Here is a 22,778-nt window from a genome sequence, read left to right on the forward strand (position 1 = left end):
ATTCCGGGTAACGCCTCTCGGCACATCACCCAAGCTTCGTAACCTTTCGGGTCCCAATTCTTCCAAACATAGGTGGCACAGAGAAAGAAACGAGCCCTTCTTGCCCCGTTAAGTGAATTACACACGCAGTTAGGCTTAGTACTTGATGAACTCCATCCTTACTTATCAAACCAACCTTCGGGTAAATAGCTGTAGTTATATGTGTGTGTTTGTGCGCATATATAATATGCATATCCCCATGTTTGTGTTTGTGTACACCCACCATATGCACACATATACTAATACATACGCATTTACAGATCAATTATACTAACTATATAACAAATGTGATGTGAATTTTGATTAATTAGTGAATACTGATATTTGCAAAGCACTCTGGGCACCTGCAGCTCCACCCAAGCTATGTGATTTTTCGGGGACCAGATCTTCCCGGGAAACCATAACCGGCACAGTGAAAGGAACTAGCCCCCCTACCCTGATGTGTGAATTGCACACGCCGTCGGGCTTAGTACTGGGTGAACTCTGCCATCAAGTACCAAACCGACCTTCGGGTTGATTACTGTGTTTATGTAAATATTTACAGGTATACACACATAAAAACATTGGCACATTAACTTGAGAAATAAAATTTTGATATTGAGTCGCAAGGCAATGCGTTGCCGAAAGTAAATTTGAGGTGGAAGAGATTCGATTTCCGATGACGCTAGTATGAATTAACCCTTTACCTTCCATGCGTATCAGATACGTTTTATTCGAAATGCAGGATTCCTTTCTAGTTTTGCCTTTATGATGCGTCATAACGTTACCAAATTGACTGCCGCGAGTAGTCCTTACTCCCCATGTACTCCCAGATCTCTGAAGCCTACCTTTAGAGTAAGTTGCACCTGTTCGCGCAAGGTGGCAGAAGTAGACAGGCGGGCGAAAAGTAAAAGTAGGGAAACGCGGAGTCGTCCTCAAGGTTCCACGCTCATGTACTGCGATGGTAATAACTTAAATTCTCGCTTATCTAGTTACCTTTCAAAACGCTTCCCTCTGAATTGAAATAGTGACCCTCATTGGGTTTCTTGCCATTTTGATGCTTATTCCTCACGACATACTGCGCGCTCATTTGACATTTGTCGAATCCTTCGTAAGTTGTCATTCAGTAAATAATAGATTACAACAAGCTTGCCTTGGAAACATAACATGACATCTCAAATCCAATAATATCACAAAAGATAATACATAAAATCAGTCAGAAAAAAACCATACACTTAAAGGAAACATACAAGCACCAATCTTTAACACAAAAAGAAAACCCCCATCTCCTTGACATCAGTTTCCCAATCAACAAGAAAAAAATCAAAACTAAGCTGTTACATACAATTTTACGCAACACATCAATCAAATTATTACATAAATTGTTTACGTCTTTTCTTCAAAGTATTTACCCTGATAGGAAAGGGCTTGAAGAGTTTTGCCGGTAAACTGTACCAATCAACAATTGTTTTATTAAGAAATGGATTTTTAAAAAATTTGTTCTTTGTGCCCAGCATTTTATCTTCAAGAGTGGTTTAAGCTGCTTGGAGTTTTCCATAAATATATTGGATTTCTGTTGCTTTATACTCTCCTACTTTCATATAATTTTATCCAATTGGTTTTAAAGTACCTCGAAAACCCAACGGGAATAATATTTAATGTTAAACCTTTTACATAAGGGATCCAACCCACTCTCGCATATTTTATGATTTGCAACTAAGCGTTCTTGGCTGATAACACCATTATTACCGTGGACTCGAATTCAAAATCTAATTCGCCAAAAATTGTCGACAACATTGAGCGTTTGCAAGTACAATGAACCAACATCGATTGGCGGATGGTGGTAAATTGATACACGATATCGACATTTTAGCGAGACAAGATTGGCATCTAACAAGACTAATCTCTAATTCTAGGACAAAATTATTTCTTGCTATAACGACCTTCATACCATTCAGATTCAAGTCCTATAGTCGGCGCAGTGCCACTGATTACGACTCGATGGGATATTATAAAATCGTATGGACAGCAATGAACTGTTATTGCATTATGTGCATCTCAATCAAATATTCATACATAGCGTGGACGTGGACAACCTTTTGGTATCGGGTATCCGCTTTCATCACGAAAGACAACTATTAACCATCGGGGAGTGAACTCCATTACGAGGAGCAAAACCCAACTCCACTAGAACAGATGAGGGTACGGAATATGGACTTACCACGCTGGACCATTCGCAGCGGGTTATTTTTTGGACAGAAAAAACGTCGACACGAATGAAAGGACTGAACCTAGTCCAAAACTTCAAAAACATGAGACGATTAAAAGAAGAAGGAGGTGAGGAGGAAGGATATTAGAGGAAAGGGAATGGGAGGAAAGGGAATGGGTGTTACGGCAAACAGAGAAGAGGGGACGATTGCGGGCCGCGCTACGCACATCTCGCGCGCCTCATCGCGATGTGGACGCGAGAGATGGGAGGCGGCAACGCACTTCAAAGGCGGCACTGGGCAATACGATGATCCTTCCTTGCCTCGGGCGAGGGAGGGGGGTAGCGGAAATTTTCTGCGTGGAAAGCTAGGGAAATTTTTTTTTCCTGCCCAGAGTGGTATTCCGCATAGTTTCGTCTGGAGCATCAAAATAAATCGAGCCGGCCGGCACACACAAGAGGGCAGAGAATTGCAAGGGGTTCAACGAAGGAGAGGGTTGCTGCAACAAGTGCATGCCTCAAAGGCGAACTTCCACCTCTGGGGGCATTTTCCGTAATTAGTAAAAACAGTCATTAGAGGAGCATGATAAAGTAGCTAAGCATATAAAAAATAATGATTTTAAAGACACTTCCTATGATTCTAGTCAGCGTGTTGTCATATTGAATATTTCACTAATATTTAAAAAAACTTACGGCTCATAGTAAATCAAATCTTAAGATGAGATCTACAGTAAGACCCTGGTTGAATATTTATAACAGTACGGCAACTTAAGTATTATAGGAGGTTAACTCTTGCTAAACTACGAATGAGATTGGCTAAGCCTCTGATTTTGCAACATGAGAATAATGTTCTCCGGTTTGCAGCTAAGATATAGCTAAAATTGCAATGATTTCTGATGTAGATATTATAGAAAACGTATTAGTATTTAATATGCACAGTTGAATATGTTAAAAAAACTTCATTGCACAAAGTATATTAGATTTTTAAGCATTTTTTAATTTCGAACATTAAAAATAAATGTTAACCAAAACGATTTATTACTGGGCATAGAACACATTTTCATGGGAATAATGATTGCAGCTATAAGGAAAACCTTAAAGGTGTGCTAAAATATTTTATTACTAACGAGAAGTTTTTTTTCAGGGTCTTCACATTAGATGCGAATTCTTGATATTGAAGAAACTGAATTAGATCGGATTTGTGGCATATTTGGTGTGGCAAACTTTGTAGTAAGCTGAATGAGCTTCCCACGCCGTGGGCCTGGAATAGTATCCCGGCGGTGGTGAATATTTTTAATCGTTCGATCCCTGACTGGATCCCCGGGGACTCAGTCCGTCAAACTGAGGGGACCCTGGCGCTTCTCGCTCAGAGCAAGATGATGCCGACGCGGGACATAACGCCAACCGTCATCCGTTCTCTTAACAAATCATACCTGCCACCAAATCAATCACCTCCATCCTTTTGGCTATTTGAGTCAGCTGTTGGTCGTCCACCGTAATTAATAAATAATAAGGAGGACGGCGCAATACAGGAACCCGCTAAAATGGGTCTTGAATGGCATTAATTTCGCTTCCTCGCGGGACTGGTTACCCAGATGATTAACCACAAAAGACATGTTTCCAAACATGAGCACGCCAAGGGTTCATAGGAGTAACTTTTTTTGTAAATTAGGAAAATACATGTTGGTTCCCTATATTTTTTCATGAAATTCCACGTTGTCGCATCTTATTTCCTGAAAAAAGTAGACGATTATTTTTATGAATTTTACCCACATGGAGAAGGAAAGCCTGATATCGATCAAGATTCTAGTAATAATGAAGCCATATATAGGAAACTAATTCAGTTGAGGTCATGCCCCACCATGAACTCCGAAATGTCCGTGGCATGAAAACACTGAACACCACGCCTAAGGGAAGTGGAACTTACGACCTCCGCGCAATTCGGCGAACCCTTAACCACTCGCCCACTCAGGCCAGAGATCTGCAGACCATTCCGAGGGCGGATTGGCTCTAACTGACACGTACGAGTAGAATCGATGAGTTCGCCGGGAAACTGCGCCGTCAGGGAGGCAATCACTGTTGGAAATTGTGCATTCGGTACCAACTGTTTCTGACTCGAATGCCTTACGATTATTATTCGATATTACAACAGTTGATTTAGATAATACATCTCCGATAAAACTTCTCCGAATTTGGCAGGTACCCTTCTCCTTTCTTGCCGTAGTGTGGGTCCAATGATGTCAGCCACCCGATCGGCGGATGCCAGGAAATTAAATTTATGATATGTCTCATTTTACCCAAAAGATACCTTGTGTATCGTGATTATGCCAAAAAGTATGACTGAAAACTATCAATCCTGTGCCTATTCAAGAGATGTGTAGGAAAATAATATCACAAAATGCCAAATGACAGGTAAACTACTCTGGAAAGCCTTCCGCGGGGAAACAAAACCCCAACCAGGCATTTCTTAAAACTAGCAGAGTAAAAAAAACAATGTTCTCTTCGGAATGTCCCGCGATAGAAAATTTCAAACGCGCTTTGAATCCACGCCTTACAAATTAAATGAAAAATATCACTTTCTAAACAAAAGATTTATAATTTCTTCCCTAACGCCATTTTACCAACCTGGTCTCCAAATATCATCCAGGAATTATTTAGCAAATTAATTCTAAGAAAATTTTGTTTTCTGACAGGTTTCTGAGAGATCAAAATGTTTTTCGCATAAAATTAACAAAGTGCTTTAGTTCTTGGAGCAAATACACACATCTCTCATCTGGAACGCAGATGCCCGGGGCCAAAGGCACCCACATATAGTATCCCAATTATAATCAATATTACGTTGCACTAATCGCACAAGAAAATCCACACCAAGGAATATATTTAGCGCGGCTTTGATGAAACGAGAAGGGGTGAATGGACGAATTTTTCGCCAAAAGTAACTGGCACTGATGCTGTTTCCACATTATTTGGAGCAGCAAATATCTCTTGCTATATCGAAATAAACTTGCCAAAATCCAGACACCGCCTTCACTAATCGAGGTAGCGCAGGGAATGTGGGAAGGCGTCCATAAATTTTTAATTGCAATTAAGTAAAAAAAAATGGAATCGCCTTTTAACGGCGGGAAACAAAACGATCCTAGTTACATACACGAATATATACTTGCGACCATAATAGGAATTATTTTAATTAAATCAACATCCCTACATCACATACCCAAGATAGGCATTGGGTGTTTCAAACCAAGTGAAACTCCATGTCAATGGGACTGTGCACTTACCCTCCCATCATGCCTCACTAATGAGCTTGAATTTCTATATTCGCAATCCTTACTAGGGCGTATCTTGCTTGGCCTTCTGCTCACAGTTGCTAGAGGGGGTCATAAATGACAAACTAAGTTACATGTGAACCAGATATGCAGCAACCTTTGATCAGGTTAAGGGCAAACGCGCTAGAAAGTCTACTTAATGCATGCATAGAAAAACGTGCGCGCTTAATACTCACCACTCTTGCTGAGAGCGAAGGCTCCGAATGCCCCAAAGCAGAGTTGCGGATCCGAGCCAAGTTGGACGTCTCACCAGAGCCTGGAAGAGAAAGAACATGTTAAGGGCAAAGTGACAAACAAAGTCACAGGTTCGCTACAACACAGAAAGATCCACATCAATTTCATTCTTGAGATGGGAACTTAAAACACAAGAGTGCGATGTTGTAAAATGATGCAAAAAATTGAAAGCGAGCTTGAAAGTCATACGCCCGCCATAAATACGTTGACAAACCTCTAATTTAATTTAGCAGCTTGAAATGTAAATGGCATGAACGCTCGTAATCCGCAGCACACGTCTAAATTGGTTTGCAAATGTTTGATCGATCGACCAACGATGGTTTTATGCATTTCTGATCCGAGGTTGTCACGGAGGGGGGGGCAAGGGCAATAATTACTCTCGCCCCGAGAGTAATTATTCCCCTTCATCTACAATAAGTATTATTTAAAAATCGTTTCCAATAAACTTTCGTCAAATTGAGAAAAACCAAAATTACTCACAAGCGCGGCGGCGTTTTTTTCTCGACCTTTAACTCACTACTGAGACGCGAAAGTTCGATTTCCCTAATTTCACCGAACAATTACTGCCATTATCCACGGTCGCAACAGGTTTTTACATTGCGGAAACACCATATTCCGGGTCATGGACGGGAAATCCCTAAAATTTAGAACAAATGCCCTAGATCATCCATTAAAATAAACACACGACTACTTCAATCAAATGATAGGCAAGGCATTATCTCACCCCAAAGACTATTTAGATTTAATGGCTCTTGTAATTTTTAGGACGGCGAAAATGTCCTCTGAGTCGTACTTTTCTAGGTAGGGAAAACTTTTTTCTTGACGCGAGGATTTGTAAGAAGGGCATCAAGGCATTCCTCAAGACTGTGTTGTATCTCATTTTCAACACCTGGCTCTAACAGGCAACCATGGCTACCGACCAAGATGTGTGAATTACGGGCCGTTTGGACTGATTTCACTACCCAGGGAGTGCCTTTCGCATGCCCTTGACAGGCAGGGTTGTATTGCCGGCACGTCTATAAAGCATGAAATGACTCTAAACCGGTATTTGGGGTACTTGTGATGTGAAAATAACTACGACATCACAATAATGCATGCATTTAAGTGGAGCATATAATATGATTTAATATCATGATAATGCAACTATAATACTGGAATTTGAGATCACTATGATACATATATTAGACTGCATGAAAATACCCATGTAATAGCATCTGTATAGAAGAAAAAAATACAATGCATAATGCATCTTTGCACTGGTTATTTTTACAGGGAGATATCCGCTGGTGCCGAGGTACAGGGAAGGAAAAAGTTTTTCATGGCTCCAAAAGACAACTCCCGGTCATCATACAGGGGAGATTGGCACGAAAACCCCTGGAAAGAGTCCGCGGGTGTCAACAAAAACTTTGCGAGGAAAACCTATTCCAGATTTGGACAGGCCGGGAGCACTTGACCAAGCACCAACCAGCATAATCCCATTTGTCATATAGGTTCATATAGCCACACTCCTCACGCCCTTCACTTTTGGTGTGGGCAGAGTCTAAGCATCAGTTGAGCTAGTATATCGGGGAACTTCTGCTAATCATTTCATCCATTCCACCCCGGGCCTTAGCACTTATTTTGCCTCTGTCACACTCGTACATTGTTTCATACATGCATCCCTATTTTCGAGACTTTCAACAATCCTCGTATGGATAGTCCTCCCATATTTACGCACGACGTCCCCGGTTTCCCCCTTCCTCCTATTATACCACTAACTCTTCCCTGATGTCAGATGATTTCATTTGCCAGACGACACAATTTCCCACGAATCCTGTTATTAATTAATGCCACATCCAAGCTAACATAAATCCTCTCATGACCCATCTATTCTCGACTCCAATCTCACCATTTCTTCGCCACAACCGCTTGTTCCTATTGTTTCGCTTGCGGCTTTCTATATCCCTTTTTTGATATGTTCCCATTTTAATTCTGTTTTACTCGTTCCCCATACCTAGCTCATTATTTTCTCTATAGTCTGCTAATGGTCCTCTTTCATAGTCCCGGTAAATACTTCTACATCCCATTTCCTCAGCCATCTTTCCTGTTTTATCCTCTCGAATTTGACGCTACACTTCATTAGCACTAAATGTAACGCATCCGCTCCCGGGAAACAGAGATTTAATTATTCTGTTCCTAAACATAATATAGTCTAGCTGATTTCTTCCTGTATCTTCGGGCACACCCCCAGTGTAACCACACCTATCAGCTAATAATAAAATAATATTAAAGGCCCCCGAATGCAAATCATGACTCATCATGATTATTGGAGCTATAATAGCACACAAAGGGAATCATATCTGTGTGTAGTGATCGCAACGTGATAAGTGGTGAAGATTTAAATCTTTCCCCGATAGATTGGAGTGTTTACAATTTCAAAACCGACGGAAAAGACAAGAAAATATTCGAATCGCTTTTGAACGTATTTACTAATAACTCGCCGAGTCAATTAGTGACATAGCCGACCAGGGGTAACTATATTCATGATGTTTTTAGCAACAAACGTGCTTGAGGAGATTTTGAATGTAGCTAACGCAGAAGGGATGAGTGATCATTAAGCTATAAATGCTAAATTCTCCTTCGGTGTGGAACACAATTTAATCCGTAAAAGAAAAATTTATATTTTCAGTAGGGCTGATTATGATAGCATGATAAGTGAGCTGACTGGCCGATTTCTGAAAGTCAAAGAATTAAGCCACGTATGTGATGTTGAGGCAATGTGGAATACTCCTTGATGTCACCATTTCAGCAGTAAAAAAGTCAATGCCTAGAAAATTAAAAAGAGTTGACGTAGAACCGCGTTGGTACATGGCAGAAGTGTGGAAATCGTTAAGGCGCCAAAGAGCGTGCCACGCAAGAATTACAAATGCCAGTCGAGATTTTCCTAATAGTGAACATACTATGGTATTAGAAAATTACTATAAATTTAAATCCTTGGCGTAAATAACCTTTCGGAAAAAGCCGGTCGATTTCAGAAGTAAAATTTTAGGAGACTCATTGGACCAAATCCGAAACCTTTTTTTTTTGGTTGCACGTGAGAGAAGTTCAAGGAACTATGCCGTCGGTACGCTCACTAACAGATAGGAAAGGGCAAAAAATAATACTCAGCCCAGAAAATGCTAATTTACCGAATTCCTTCGTCAAAAGTGTATTCCAACCTTGTCGGGAAAATCTAACGTTATAAAATGGATAATTATGACCAGAATGCGGTGAATGAAATTAATAAAACGTGTCGTGGAATACGGCGTCAGTTGGAAACACTAAGACCCAACGAGTCTCCTGGTACCGACAAAATTCCGCGATTACAAGACAATGGCATCAGAAATAGCACCATGCTTAGAATTTTTTTTTGACAAGTAATTGTCGGGGCACAATGTACCAATGAAATGGAAATTAGCTAACATCCCGCCTATATTTAAGAGTGGCGATGAGGAAGAATTCATTAATCACAGACCAATCTCTCTGGCATCAATTTTATATAAGGCTCTACAGCACATAATTTTCACACCTGTTATGGGACATATCAACAGCTAGGGTTTATTGATAAAAAATAAGCATGGGTTTCGAAAGGGTACATCTTAAGAGACACAGCTAGCTCTTTTTATCCACGACGTTTTTGATGCCTGTTGAAAATAACACTCGTGTTGATGCGTTATTTTTGGATTTTAAAAATGCTTTCAACAAGGTGCCCCATGAGATGCTGATTAAAAAGTTACGAAGCTTTAGGAGTAGCTCCTCGAGCAGGTGAGTGAGGATCCAAATTTTTTACACAATGCCCCCCCAGACTTCATCCTCTTTCCCTTGCCTAAAATCCGTGCGGATAGGACGTCACCAAGGCTCGTTGGAAGCGTTACAGCAGGCCGTGACGAGTGAGCTTAGTAGCATTCCGGGCGCCGCCTTTCAGAAGATGTACGAGGCGCGGAAAACCCGCTGGCAGCGGTGTGTGGACGTACGAGGGTGCTACTCCAAAAATATTTGAGTGAACGTATAAATTCCGGCAAAAATATTTTTATTGATTCAGTCCCACTAATTTTGGGACAAACCAGGTATGTAGGTAGGTATGTGTGTGCATATCTGTGCATACGTATTTTAGTGTATAATTTTAATGCATGCTTGCATCTCTGTCTGTGAATGACGAAGCATACGCATATATACGTACACATCTGAAGTAGTTGAGGCTATATTTACAAAAAAAAATCATTCTTATCGCAAAACTTTACCAGAAATGGTAGTGGTACAATGTGCATTTTTCTTGTTTCTAGTTCATTGCACGTTATTTTTCTCTCTAGTGAAGCTCATGCATGGGGTGTGACTGTCTATTCCTGTGCTGTTCATGCCTGGATACACCCCCTGCCATACAACTTCCCTGTGGCTTGCAGGGTGTAATGTAGATGTAGATTACGGTGTTTAAGAAAGTGTACGTTATGATTTAGCCCCGTCTCATGCAGAACACTTATTGGTTTCCCCTGCAGTCATTCCCTATTCCTAAACCGTAGTTCTCAGCCTCTACCATAATCTCCCGCCAAATTACGCTGAGTTCCATTCCCCATCCCCATAAAATGTCTCCTTCTCACCACATGAGCTTACCTAATACTTAACTCTATACGGAATTTAAAATTCACAAAAGCGGGAATTGTTACTTTTCCTTGTCGCCTGCGGTTTCTCAGCATAATCTGTTACCGAAGAATGAGACGAAGATTGCTTAGAGCTGAAGATTCCAATAGGCGCCACCTACATTCGTACCGGTCCCCCAGGCAATAGAAGAGTGCTCCATCCACTGAACTAACTTATCCTTTACAGGTTCACACTTATTCATTGCAATTTATGATGCCGCCTAAGTTTCTTATTCAAACCATTGATACGCAGAGATAACGTAAGGTTGCGCGGTAACATAATCCGACAGTGTGATGGTTGCCGTTTTCGGGGCGTGGCAAATTGTTCACCACGGAGGTTAGGGGCGCGAGGAAGCGGCGCCTGTAGTGGCGGGTGACTGTATACGCGAAGAAATCACCCACTTCTAGCGCGAGCAGTCCAAACTCCCATTGCTTCTATTGCTTCAGCAAACGGGCGCGTGCATATCGCCCCGTGCTTAAAATACTCGGGGCGGAGAGGGCACGTTTTCATCGAAGAGGTGCATGAAAGGAGGGGGAGACGGGGCGAGGGGAAGAAGGGTGTCGGGCGAGGAAGGAGCAATTATTAGCGATGAACGAAGTGGCAAGGGGGGAGGGAATGGGCGGAGGGGATCAATGAACCCCCTGGCTCCATCCGCACCCATGCAGGCGGCGCATGGAAGGGGCTGAAGCGGGAGGGCCATCGAAGCTCACGTGAGGCGGACACGAAAATCCCGCAGGCATGTCGCGGGCCGGAAGGGAAGAGACTCCTTCCTGCCCGCCGGTCGAGCCGGGAAATGGAATCGGGGCTGTTAACGCACTGCCTGCGCGTATAGCCCACCTCCGGAGACCATACAAGAATCATAGAGAGCAGAGAGAATTGGAGTGTTATCGACATAAAACATAATGGGGAACACAGATTCCGGAAATATCATAAAGTGGTGATGGGAAATATAAGTACACATTTTACCACGGAAGACACTGCGGTACGCGGCAGTTCCAGGAAGCCGGTCCACGTATTTACATTTCGATCACCGAGAAAAAAGTGTACCGAGTGGCATTTTAGCATTTCTTGTCTTATTTGTTGGGAAGAATATATTAGTGCAAGTGTGAAAAATGACTAGAAACTGTTATGTTCCCGGCTTCACAAGCGGCTACAAGAGCATCACGAGGAGAAATATGGAGATCGGGGCGAGAAATAAAAGACTTTTTCAAGCATCCAAGGGGAGCCTCAGCTTCAGGTCTTTTTCCTTCTTTTCCAAACATTTCCTTACATGAAGTGTTCTGTGTCTATAAATATATTAATGCAAGCTATAACATTATGCATATTACATTGACATGTATTTTTAGGTGAAAAATTATAATGGGTCGTGGTATTCACTTAGAACCGAGGCCCGCTTCGTCAGTCTCATTTGTATTCTTATTATTGAATAACTACCGATTAAAGCAGGTTTTGTGTGTACACAAGCTACACAACGACACAACGATAACTCCCTTGCCTCTCCCAACAACACACAACCCGACATCCAAAACTACAATAAGCCCCCTTACAATTATGCATACATTGAATAACTACCGATTAAAGCAGGTTTTGTGAGTACACAAGCTACACAACGACACAACGATAACTCCCTTGCCTCTCCTAACAACACACAACCCGACATCCAAAACTACAATAAGCCCCCTTACAATTATGCATACATCCTACCTCCCTTCATTCTCTTCCACATTCTCATTCTATTCCTAACCCTTCCCTATTTGCCTAACGTTCTCCTGCCCATCACATTCTTCAAAATCCCATTACCAATATACAGGGTTCGTCCGGAAAATAAGTGTACTGATTTTTTCCCGCCGCTCCAGGCGCGCCCAGCACCGCTCTGACGGGCTGCGATTGGAGGGGGGTATGTTGGCAAGCGACGCTGAAAAAGGCAGTCGGCTCTGAGCTGTGGTGTAGTGAGGAGCTCTGTTAACGCGAACCTCCACGCTCGACCCACGTCACGGAACGCGATGCCGAAGCAGCGTTATTCCATCAAATTTGCGGTAAAGCTTGGGAAATCGTCTACCAAAACTGTCGGTATGATTAACCAGGCTTACGGGGAGTCAGCCATGTCCAGAAACATGATCTTTCGGTGGCACAAGATGTTCGTGGAGGGCAGAGAAGAGGTCGACGACGAGTCTTCGAGAGGTTCCCGATGATGCCTTCGCGGGAGCGTTCCAGGAATGGGAACGCCGCTGGAACAAGTGTATCGACTCACAAGGGTCCTATTTTAAGGAATATTAGCTTAAGATATGTAAAAGTGTAATAAATTTTTTTTCCTGAGCTCAGTACACTTATTTTCCGGACGAACCCTGTAAATTCTCGGCATCCATCTTTCCAGCCTCTTTTTTATTTCTCCCAGAAATCCTCTCTCTTCCCCTACAACGCCCAGCACTTAATAGTTTGTCATCCTCTCCGTCCATTTCACCCATTCCAACCTCCGCACTAACATTTCTATATCCTTAAATCTGCCCCTATCTTACCAAAAAATAACATTTCCGCGCCGCACCAAGCCATGCCCATATCAAAGAGCCTTTTCGTAACACCCTTTCTGAACCCGGTACTTCTGGTCCCGGGCATTAATATATTACTCCTGGTGAAAGATTCTTTGCCTACCGCATCCTTCGTCTTAGTCTATTGCATTGGCCATTTTGGTCCAAAACACTTCCAATTTTTTTGCCTCATTAAATAAATGGAATGAAATGATATTTTTATTGCTTTAAGCATGCCGAGATCATGTAAACCTATTTCATCCCTTTTACTTCGTTTCACCTATCAATTATTCTTGTGCAATAACATCATAAAAGCTACCGTTCAAAATAAATTTCACGCTTCCGCAGAAATGTGAATTTTCATATGGGTTCATTGGAAAAAATTAAGAGAAATGTTACTTAGGACTAACGAAGCATCATGTTGCCAAGTGCCTGCAGAAGCTTGGAAATATTTTCAAATGTCTTAAATTTATAATAGGGCGTTAAGTGGACGGAATGCTCCGGTACAAGTCACATTGGAGCCACCACTAATAGCAGCGCCTCGCCACCAGGATACTTGGTATCACTTTCCTTGCTGAAGATCAGAGGATCAAATTTTTGCTTTGTTAATCCTCTCATTATTTTCACTCCATGGTAAGAACTTAAGATACACAATATGGATTCAGTCATGGGCGCGGAAGCGTTCGCGTTGTACTTTACCAATTACAAATTTGTCTTGACGCGGGAGATAGTCCAAACTCACCTTTTAAATAGTAAATTCTTCAAGTTTCCAGGTTGCGAGCAAGAATGTTCTATTCATAGATTCTCCTATTATGCGCAATTTTTGCTCCATCCCTAGCATTGCAAGGGATAGAAAATAACACTAGCTTCGTGAGCACTGAATCCAGCTCACAAAAAACAATGAGGTACATCAACACAGCATCCTGCAACACGCTATAAAGGCGTGGGCGTCTGGCGGGAGGTGTACACATAACAATCAATCATGCACAAAGATGCATCAACACTTAAATGTATATATGCAAAAACATGTAGATACACGCACGACAACACACATACAAGCCTATCTACATCATGCATTAATGGGTGCGTTCCAGCGAGTTCGAGTCAAACTTTAACATTGATAATAAAAAATCTAATTTTAGAGTTGTTACGTTAGATGTATGATTATGTATCGTACGTGGGAGAACCTGTCAGTCCTGGTACCTAGTTCTGTTGTTTTATACTGATGGTCCCATACCCTAATGTAATGCAGGGTCATAATAATTCCCTCGGTGGCGTAAGAAAACACCATAGTGTTCCGTACCCTTTTTAAAAGCCTATATTTCACCTACTCTATTCGTGATTCTTGGGCTCTAAGCATCACTTTCATCTCAGTAACATAGAGATGAATAAACAAGCGAATATAGTATTTTCTATATCTTGGGAATATGAAGGATTAAGAGGAGTGTGCCTTTAAAGATACACCGTAGGTTACAAACTAATAACAAGCTACAAGATATACGAATGATGAGGTCTCAGGCGTGATATGGTGGAAGCGTAACATATTAAAACCACAGGTATTGCAACGGCTGCCGTATTGTTAATTCTCAGTATTGCCCCCAAAAAACCCCCCACCCCATGGAATTCCCACTGTTCCCCCCCGCCCCTTTGACCCCTCCTTTCATCCCTTCCCCTCATGGAATTCCCCTGTCCCCTTTTTTCCTCTCCTTTTTCCCCCCCTTAAACCCCCCACCCCTTGTATGCAACTATATATGTGGAGAAGATACGCACTTGTGCTCCACCTGATGATGATGTGAAAACATCGAAACCGGTAGTGTTGAAATAAAATATCTAGTGGAAAATTGCAATACCTGTGGTTTTAATACACGATATACTCTTATCATCCGGTGTGGTAGAAGAGAACCTTTTTCCAAAATACTGAACTTATCAGCCATTTTGATCGGTGCGAGAATTGGATACAACATCGATTCAAACATGCTTTTTTATGGTTTTCCTTTCGAAGTGAACCGACCTGAACTCCTGTCACGTTATCATCTATGAATTGGAGAAATCTCAGGCACTCGGGATCCGTCTCCCTGCCATAAATGTCCAATTTTCGCATGACGCCTCGCTCATATATCCGGGCGCCAATCCCCAGGATAAGATTTGGTTTTGTGATTTCGCCCGAATTTCTGCACCATTTGCAATCATATGCTAAAGCTGGGTCCTCACAGTAAATTTTTCAGGCACAAAAAAGGTGGAGGTTTGGCGCGGTGGAATGTTGACTGGCTCCCTGCCCCGAGGACGCGGGTTAGAATCTCGTCGATTGCAGCATTTTTAAGGTACACCGATCCCAATTAGCGGCGCCATGCGGAGAACACTTCAGGTTGAGAACGCCATCCGTCTGATGGCACGTTAAACTTTGGATCCTTTGGTGTCTTATGTTAAGAGCAGATTTTCCCCACCCATCTTCCTCCATTCTCTGAGAATCCTAATATCACAAAATTACCCAACCAGCCCTTGCAAAAATTGCCTAGCCTGGCGAAAATCACGTCAGCTGTCCATCTCCTTAAGTCATAACTGCTTCCCAAAAAACGCATTGAAAATTTCGTTCCAAATGTCAAAATACGAACAACGTAATTTTCAACTCATTTAAGCCTGTTACTTTGCCCCTAAACTCTTTTTGGAAATACTTCCAAAAATACTACATACAGGTACATGGGTATACGTGGGTCGCGGTAGTCCAGTGGGTAGAGCTTTGGACTGCTGACCAGAGGGTCCCGGGTTCGATACCCGGGCAAGGCACTCTGGGTACCTGCAGCTCCACCCAAGCTTAAGTGATTTTTCGGGTACCAGGTCTTCCTGGGAAACCGTAACCGGCACAGGGAAAGGAACTGGCCCCCCCTACCCTGATGTGTGAATTTTCACACGCCGTATAGGGCTTAGTACTGGGTGATCTCTACCATCACCTACTAAACCGACCTTCGGGTTGATTACTGTGTTTATGGTTTTATATGGGTACACATAGTTATATACTTATATATGTATATAATCTTAACGGGATATCCCGGCGCGTATTGAGCTTTTTTATGACTCAACGTTCGTTCTTTAAACGAGGAACGTCATCAGGAAGCGACGACATTCTCGGAGGAACAGCTAAACGCTGAGCAATAGAAAATGCTCGATACGCAGCGAGATGTCTTATTTAGGTAATGGAGAGAAAATAATTGCTGCGAAAACCTTTAATCAAAGGCTTCCAGAAGGAATTCATGGGTACTTGCCCATTTTCTACTTCCAGGTCCCACCTTGTCTAATACCTGGACGAAATCCATTCTGGTAGTAGTCTGGACTTCAGAGTACATATAGAAATATTAATACAATCATTTTCACTGAGAAATGGACTCGTGCAATTTTCAATACTTAGTAATTACAAAAACTAAGACAAAACAATTCGCTAGCAAGTTTCCACTCTTAAGCAACGAATGAATAGCCCAATTCTTGAGACGACGCTACTCTGATTATTTATTGTTTCACTTAGAGCAATCACAAATAATGGATGCAATTTTTTTTTTGTGAACAATTTTCGCAATCCTATCAGGCTATTGGAACCTGAAGGGGTGTCACACATTCCACGTGTCGTCGGCGGCTAATCTCTTCCTCAAAGGACTTCACGTTACCACGCAAATTGTATTACATCCGTCCGGGCTGTCGTCATTTCCCAATGGATTCTTAATTCAATTACGTAATAAGTACGACCGAATGAGGTAATATCTTTTTGTTCAAGTGAGCTAATGGTTGGACCCACTGCGCCACCAGCTACTCCTTATTTATCAACTTTTTTAATTAGGTAGGCACCAGTCTTCAAATTGCAAAAATGCACTTATCCTGCAAATCATGGCTTTTAGGGCACTTCTTGCCGAATTGATGCGGTGAAAGAAATTCGGCGTAAAAAGATATTTAATAGCATTTTTTCTAAATAAATACAAAATATTTATATTATAAAATTTTATCTTCATAAAAGACTAACGTTTCCACTCAAATTAGTCATCTGCAGGAATACATTGCTCTTAGTTATATTGTAATGTATTCCCTTAGCTGAAGACCTGTGTATGAACTACTTGGCGCTTACATATGAGGAAAAGTTACGATATTGATGATGTTTAACTCTATTTAGGGAACACCTACCTCAGTGTGAGGGATGGCGTACCATTGGTCAAACACCGCACCTGTCTAAACGTCCAAGTTTCATCTGAACCAGGAAAGGAATTAGCAAAAACTGAGAAATTTGTGAAGTTTTAAACCTCAGACTCTGCGCAGACAAAACATATCGTTTTAAAGCAATCAAAGTAAATTAATTTATTAGACGAATATTATTTTTCGCGGTAAAGTAACACAGTAACAAGTAACCTAGGGCGGCGGATGAAAAGCAAAGGCAATATGACGATGTTGCAGAGACAAGCCCATCTTGAGCTAGTGAATACGTGGATTGTGATTTATTATTAAGTGTTAACGCCACTTTGTACTCGTGGTCCTAATGAGTTTACCACTAAGAAGCACTTGTTCCGGTTACTTCATATTATGTTTTAAAATATGAAGTCGCGAGCCCATTTCAAGAGCTCACTTTAATCTAGCATGGTAAGCTGTATTCGCGGTATTTTCTAATTTAAAAGTTTTGCACGCATTCAAGGCTTATTTAATATCCACTCCCCGTGACAGTTTTAATTCGGGGATGAGTGCCAGAAAAGTGCTTCAGAAATAGTTAGATATGAAGCCTATTATTTTAACTGACACTGACAGCGCATTGCAAATATAAAAGGAACTGGTGGGTACAGAATTGTACAAGGGGAAGAGGCGCGATCTATCGCCAGCCACGTGCAAACAAGTGTTCAATCAAAAATAAGTTAAGAATGAAATTTGGAGAAGATTTTGAACCCTTTTCTAAATATTAAATAAATTTGTCAGCGACAGAGTATAGAGTCCATTTAAACTAAAGTTTTTGGCTTCGTTTGCACATATCGTTTCCTAACTTGGCATTAATATCCTCGAAAAGGATGGTTACATTAACATGATATTCTCTTCAAAGTTATATAGTGGGCTATTGTTATCCATCAAATCTAAATTATACCCTACAAGCCACTAACATGGTGTTTAGCAGGAGGTGCAACCACAAAAATCATATACATAACGATAAGACTAATAGGTCATGTGCAGTAAATGAAAAGAGAAGGGACCATTGCCATTAGAAGATATCACGAAACAAAGGAAAAAAAACTTTATGGTAAATTGAAACCATATCAACTCCGGAGGGATAAAAGAGATAACGAAATAGCAGCGCCTTTGAAAATACTTAATAGGTGCTTTCACAGGTCACTACCGCAGATTTTCAGGGAAGAAGAGAAAACAGAAAGTGAAACTCCATGAAGCCTGTACTGTGCTATTTATTCCCTCTTTATTAACTAGCAATAATATTCCTTATCACTTCAAAAAGAGTTACCATACATTGTATACCGATAAATATGAAATTAATCAGAAAGAAGCCTAATGTACTCGAACCTACACTGCATTTGAACTCGGACACCGCACAACTTCTTAGCCTTGATTTCGAAATTGATAAGAGTTCCATAGCCTGGGGACCATTCTTTAAACTCTTGAAGCTTTCACGTAAGCCTCCCCAGTCCGAAGGAGAATCCGGAGTTTTTCGAGAATTCCACCAGGTGGGATCGTGGCAGGAGGTGGGCAAAACCAACTGTCCGTGAGGCCGTCATCTCACTTCGTGAGGGAGAGAAGAAAGTAAAATATATAGTATATAGGAGGCAAGGGGATATAGGGAACTTTTCGGGGGTCCTACCAATGAACAAATCCGCAACAACTACAAAAAAGGGAAGATAGGACCTCTACACGCTAAGAAATTTGATAAATAGGAAAAACAAAGTTCCACAGAGCTATTTTTAACGTGACCTAACCTCCGTGCTTGATTAGACTCTTACAAACACTCCTCTTACAAAACCTCCAAAAGAGTCCCAATCGCTCGTATTGACCTTTTTAAAAATTAGGGCAAGCATAGACGATAACAACAAACATAGGAAACAATAAAGGTAAACATGTATGGGTCTAATATGAAAATGTGTTTATGGAGTGGCATGTAAAAATTCGAGCAGTTTGAAGAACCTGAACGGTTGATAATTCCTAAAACGAAAAATTTGAGTATTTAAAAATATAAACTGTCCATGATGTGAGAATGAAATCAAATATTGAGCGGGATGTCATTACTAAAACGTTTTTAATTAGTACTTAGTACACTTTTAAAACATGGTGATTTAGAAAAGTGGACGGCCAACAAAGCATGTCGCCCAAGGCAGCCGCAGGGAAACAGTAATGCAAATTATTAATTTGAATGCACATTCGTTTAGAGCTCATCACTATTTCTTGAATTCGGTCACTAATTCAAGCCCTGACGAGAAATTTAAATGGGTTAGGGCTAAAAGAGCAAAACACTGCCATGAATTACTTTGTAAATAGGAGAGAAGCTGAGAAATTTCAGAAGAAGGAATAAAGGGGAAAAAATAATATTTGTGGACCTAATTAAAGGAGAGAGAGAATATTCGCAATAGTCCTGGAATCAATGGTATAAAACCTCATGGACTTCTCTATCCACAAAATCAAGGAGTACAGAAGATAATGAGTTCTTTAAGTACGGACCTTAAATGCAAATGATGCCTTGTTATTGAGGGAATGTAGGATCGAGAGCATCTTAGAATTGCGCTTAAGGTTCCATATGATAATCCTCCTTTGGAGGGGGAGATTTACGACAATGCTGTGCCACTCCTGACGGAAGTGATTAAGGAGAACTGAACCGCACGGACAGCAAATTTGCAAGAGATAGCTTATCTTTTGCGTGGATATCCTCCTCAGAGAAGTAGGGCATGGGGCCTTCTACAAGCAGTTGCGTTACCGCCGTTCATTCCTTTCCGTGAGCTCGGAAGTTTTTCACTGAGGAAGGTACCCATGATTGATCGGTTAGAGTCTGCCAGGGGATAAGGTAAGAAGGATTGATTTTCGCATAAATATGCCCCAAACATAACCATTTCTCTACTAGTAAAAACAAGTTACGCTTAAGGGAGAAAAATGCGAATCGCATTAAAGTTCTCGAAGTGGGAATCTAAGTGAAGAAGCATCATCATCATTGTATAATTATTTGAAATTTTCATCCATCCAAACTTTGGAGCATCAAATTTACGCACTGCATTTAGGAGTACGTGAGTTATCATAAAACGTAATTAAACGAAAAGGAATCGTTTAATCAGGTGAGAAATGCCGACGAAGAACGACATATTAGAGGAGAACGGGAGAGGGGCCACTCTTTTTATCACGGAATGAAATACCCGAGACTCATGCTTCCTCTATTTTTCCAAATCATCTCCGTGCATGGGAGCCGTCAGACATGATGGCGAGCTTCCAGGGCAACCTTTCTCTATTGTTGGTTTCGGCGGATCAACGGGTATGCGTGAGAACTCATTCCTCTCGGGGGATGGGGGTGTGTGGGAGACGCTGGGGCCGAGGGCAGCTGCGGAAAAAAACGCGGTTTCGTGGACCCGGGAGCGAGATCCTTCGGTAACATGAAGGCCTGTGATCCGGCGAATTAGCCATCACCTCGGGAGAGCGTAACTCGCCCTCAGAAATAAAACAGGGCTCGGAAAATGAGATGCGTGGGATTATGTTCGTGGGTGAGATGAGCAAAAACAAAAAAAAAATATAAAACTGCGTGGAAAATTCAATGAACCTCGAGGGAATTTTCATCGACCGAGGAAGCTCTAGGGTTTCATTTTTTGATGAACATTGGCTCAGCCAAGAAAGGGAAAATGGGGGTGAGGAGAGGGATCTCCTGACAACATTTCCTCACGAGAACGAAGGATGAAGCCAGATGAGCACAGCGCAGTTGCATTCCGCCTGTAGTAAAGGTGAGACACCGGCTTTACTTTGGACGGACCCTAAACGCGATGCTAAAATTAGACGCTCATTTCATCATGCTGAAGTGAGCCAATTAAATGGGAAGGCATTGGGTAATCTAGAGATCTTTTTAAATACTCAAGACATGGAATGATATTACATAAATTCCATTTAGTGCCGTTTAGTTCAAATATTAGCATCTTCGGGTGAAATTAAAGTTTTTCCCATTTCACGTTTTCACTCCACAAGGGGTGGAGTTAGGTTACGTTTAGAAAATGTCTGCGAACCGCAAAGAAGGAATTTTCGCACTTCGCGATTTTTAGGTAGGTATTTTTTATTTCGGTATTCAGGTTTCATTGGACACACTGAAGACCTAGAGACACGTCAATTTTTAGCGAAACATTATCTTTTATGAATACTTACAGCGCAATACCTACCTCGCAAGTAAGAATAATTTCCATAGACAAATGCGCGTCAATATATTCCTTAAATGACAACCAAAATGACTCAGTAAGGAGGTCTCCTTCTAGGGTCGCGGTGCTGCTGTTTAGTGGCTTGAAGGATATAAATATATTTTAATGGCTATTTACCTGTACCAAATTAAAAACGATTTATCATGTCTAATTATATCTACTATCATGTGCAATACATCAATTATAATAGTGATAAAAGACCTGCCTTGGGCTTGCAATTTATTATTTATAGAATACGACCACATTGGCTAAGTATTTATAATATAAATCACATTTTCCTATAAGGTTTTAAATGTTCACAAGAAATAAGGTTAACGTACAAAGCAGATTTTTAGAAAACATGTACCAAATGGCTTATTTATTTAAAAAATCTCACTGAGTTCTTTTGGAGCTAATAAATAGCAGATGGGTTTAACATCAAACTGAGAACAGCATCAAATTGGAGCCAAGGAGCTATTTTCTCCTCCACAGCGATTAATTCGAAAGTATTTAGAATTTAATTACTAATACCTTTCAAGACAACAGGGGAAGTCATCCACTCATTTGAAAAACCAACAATACTGAACTAATATTTTAAAGGTTATTTTCTTTTAACTGTCGTCTTATTTCATGTTTAAATTTTTCTATAGAAGGCAATCATCATTATATGCTTGTATCGTCCGTGTGTGATTTGGATGTATCTAAGATTGTGTGTTAACCAAAAAAGCTCTATAATTGAGATATTCATGGGATGAAAATCTCTGTGGAGATGTTTAGGTGAAATTTTTGGAATACTTTAGCGGTGGAACCACCTTTATGCGGTGGACACTTCATTAAGTATATATGCGGAAGAATAAAGGAGGGAAAACTATACGGAGCACCTTAAGGCAAAGAAGAACTGAATGTGTTAGACATACCTGTAACTTGAGATATAACAAACTGATAAAGAATATCATTGAAGAGCTAATAATGACTTCATTAAGACAGCCCATAACAAACGGATCGCTTTAAATTTATCGTTCGGGTCGAATCTAATGGGTTCGACCTGAAATAGGCGAGGATGAAGATGGCACCCATCGATCCCATAGTCCAATGAAAAGCCCATGCGCGGAGTGCAACGGGCGGTCCCTCTAGAGTGCGCCAGATGGCCGAGAGCCAGCTCCTTGGATGGGTTAACCAAAGGAATCCACCGGTCACATTCTAAATGAGACATTGTTATGGCAGCGCTGAGCTCTAAGACCGCTCTGGCCCACTCACAACTCCTCGGGAGGGGGCGGAGGTGAAGTGGGCCTGGGATCATCCCCAGCGCAGACCCCATCAATGGTGCTTGAAAAAGGAAAAAGCGGAACGCGAGGCGTGAGCAATGCTACAAGCAGAGCGCCAGGCACCACCACCCCTGCGAAATTCAACAACCATTCAGGACTCGCAATGGTGAGAT

The 22,778-nt window shown here is 41.4% G+C and overlaps 1 protein-coding gene across 1 annotated transcript in view; it reads right to left on the reverse strand.

Moving 5' to 3' along the window:
• LOC139685671 (microtubule-associated serine/threonine-protein kinase 3-like) overlaps nucleotides 1-22,778 on the reverse strand; it is a 363,801-nt gene that overhangs the window by 280,151 nt on the left and 60,872 nt on the right. The window contains exon 2 of the mRNA XM_071582641.1: nucleotides 5,727-5,806. Within this exon, the coding sequence (XP_071438742.1) occupies nucleotides 5,727-5,806 (80 nt within the window). The remainder of the gene's footprint in view (nucleotides 1-5,726; nucleotides 5,807-22,778) is intronic.

The sequence above is a fragment of the Hetaerina americana genome, unplaced genomic scaffold (assembly GCF_022747635.1).
Source record: "Hetaerina americana unplaced genomic scaffold, ioHetAmer1.1.p SCAF_12, whole genome shotgun sequence".
NCBI classification, from domain to species: domain Eukaryota; kingdom Metazoa; phylum Arthropoda; class Insecta; order Odonata; family Calopterygidae; genus Hetaerina; species Hetaerina americana.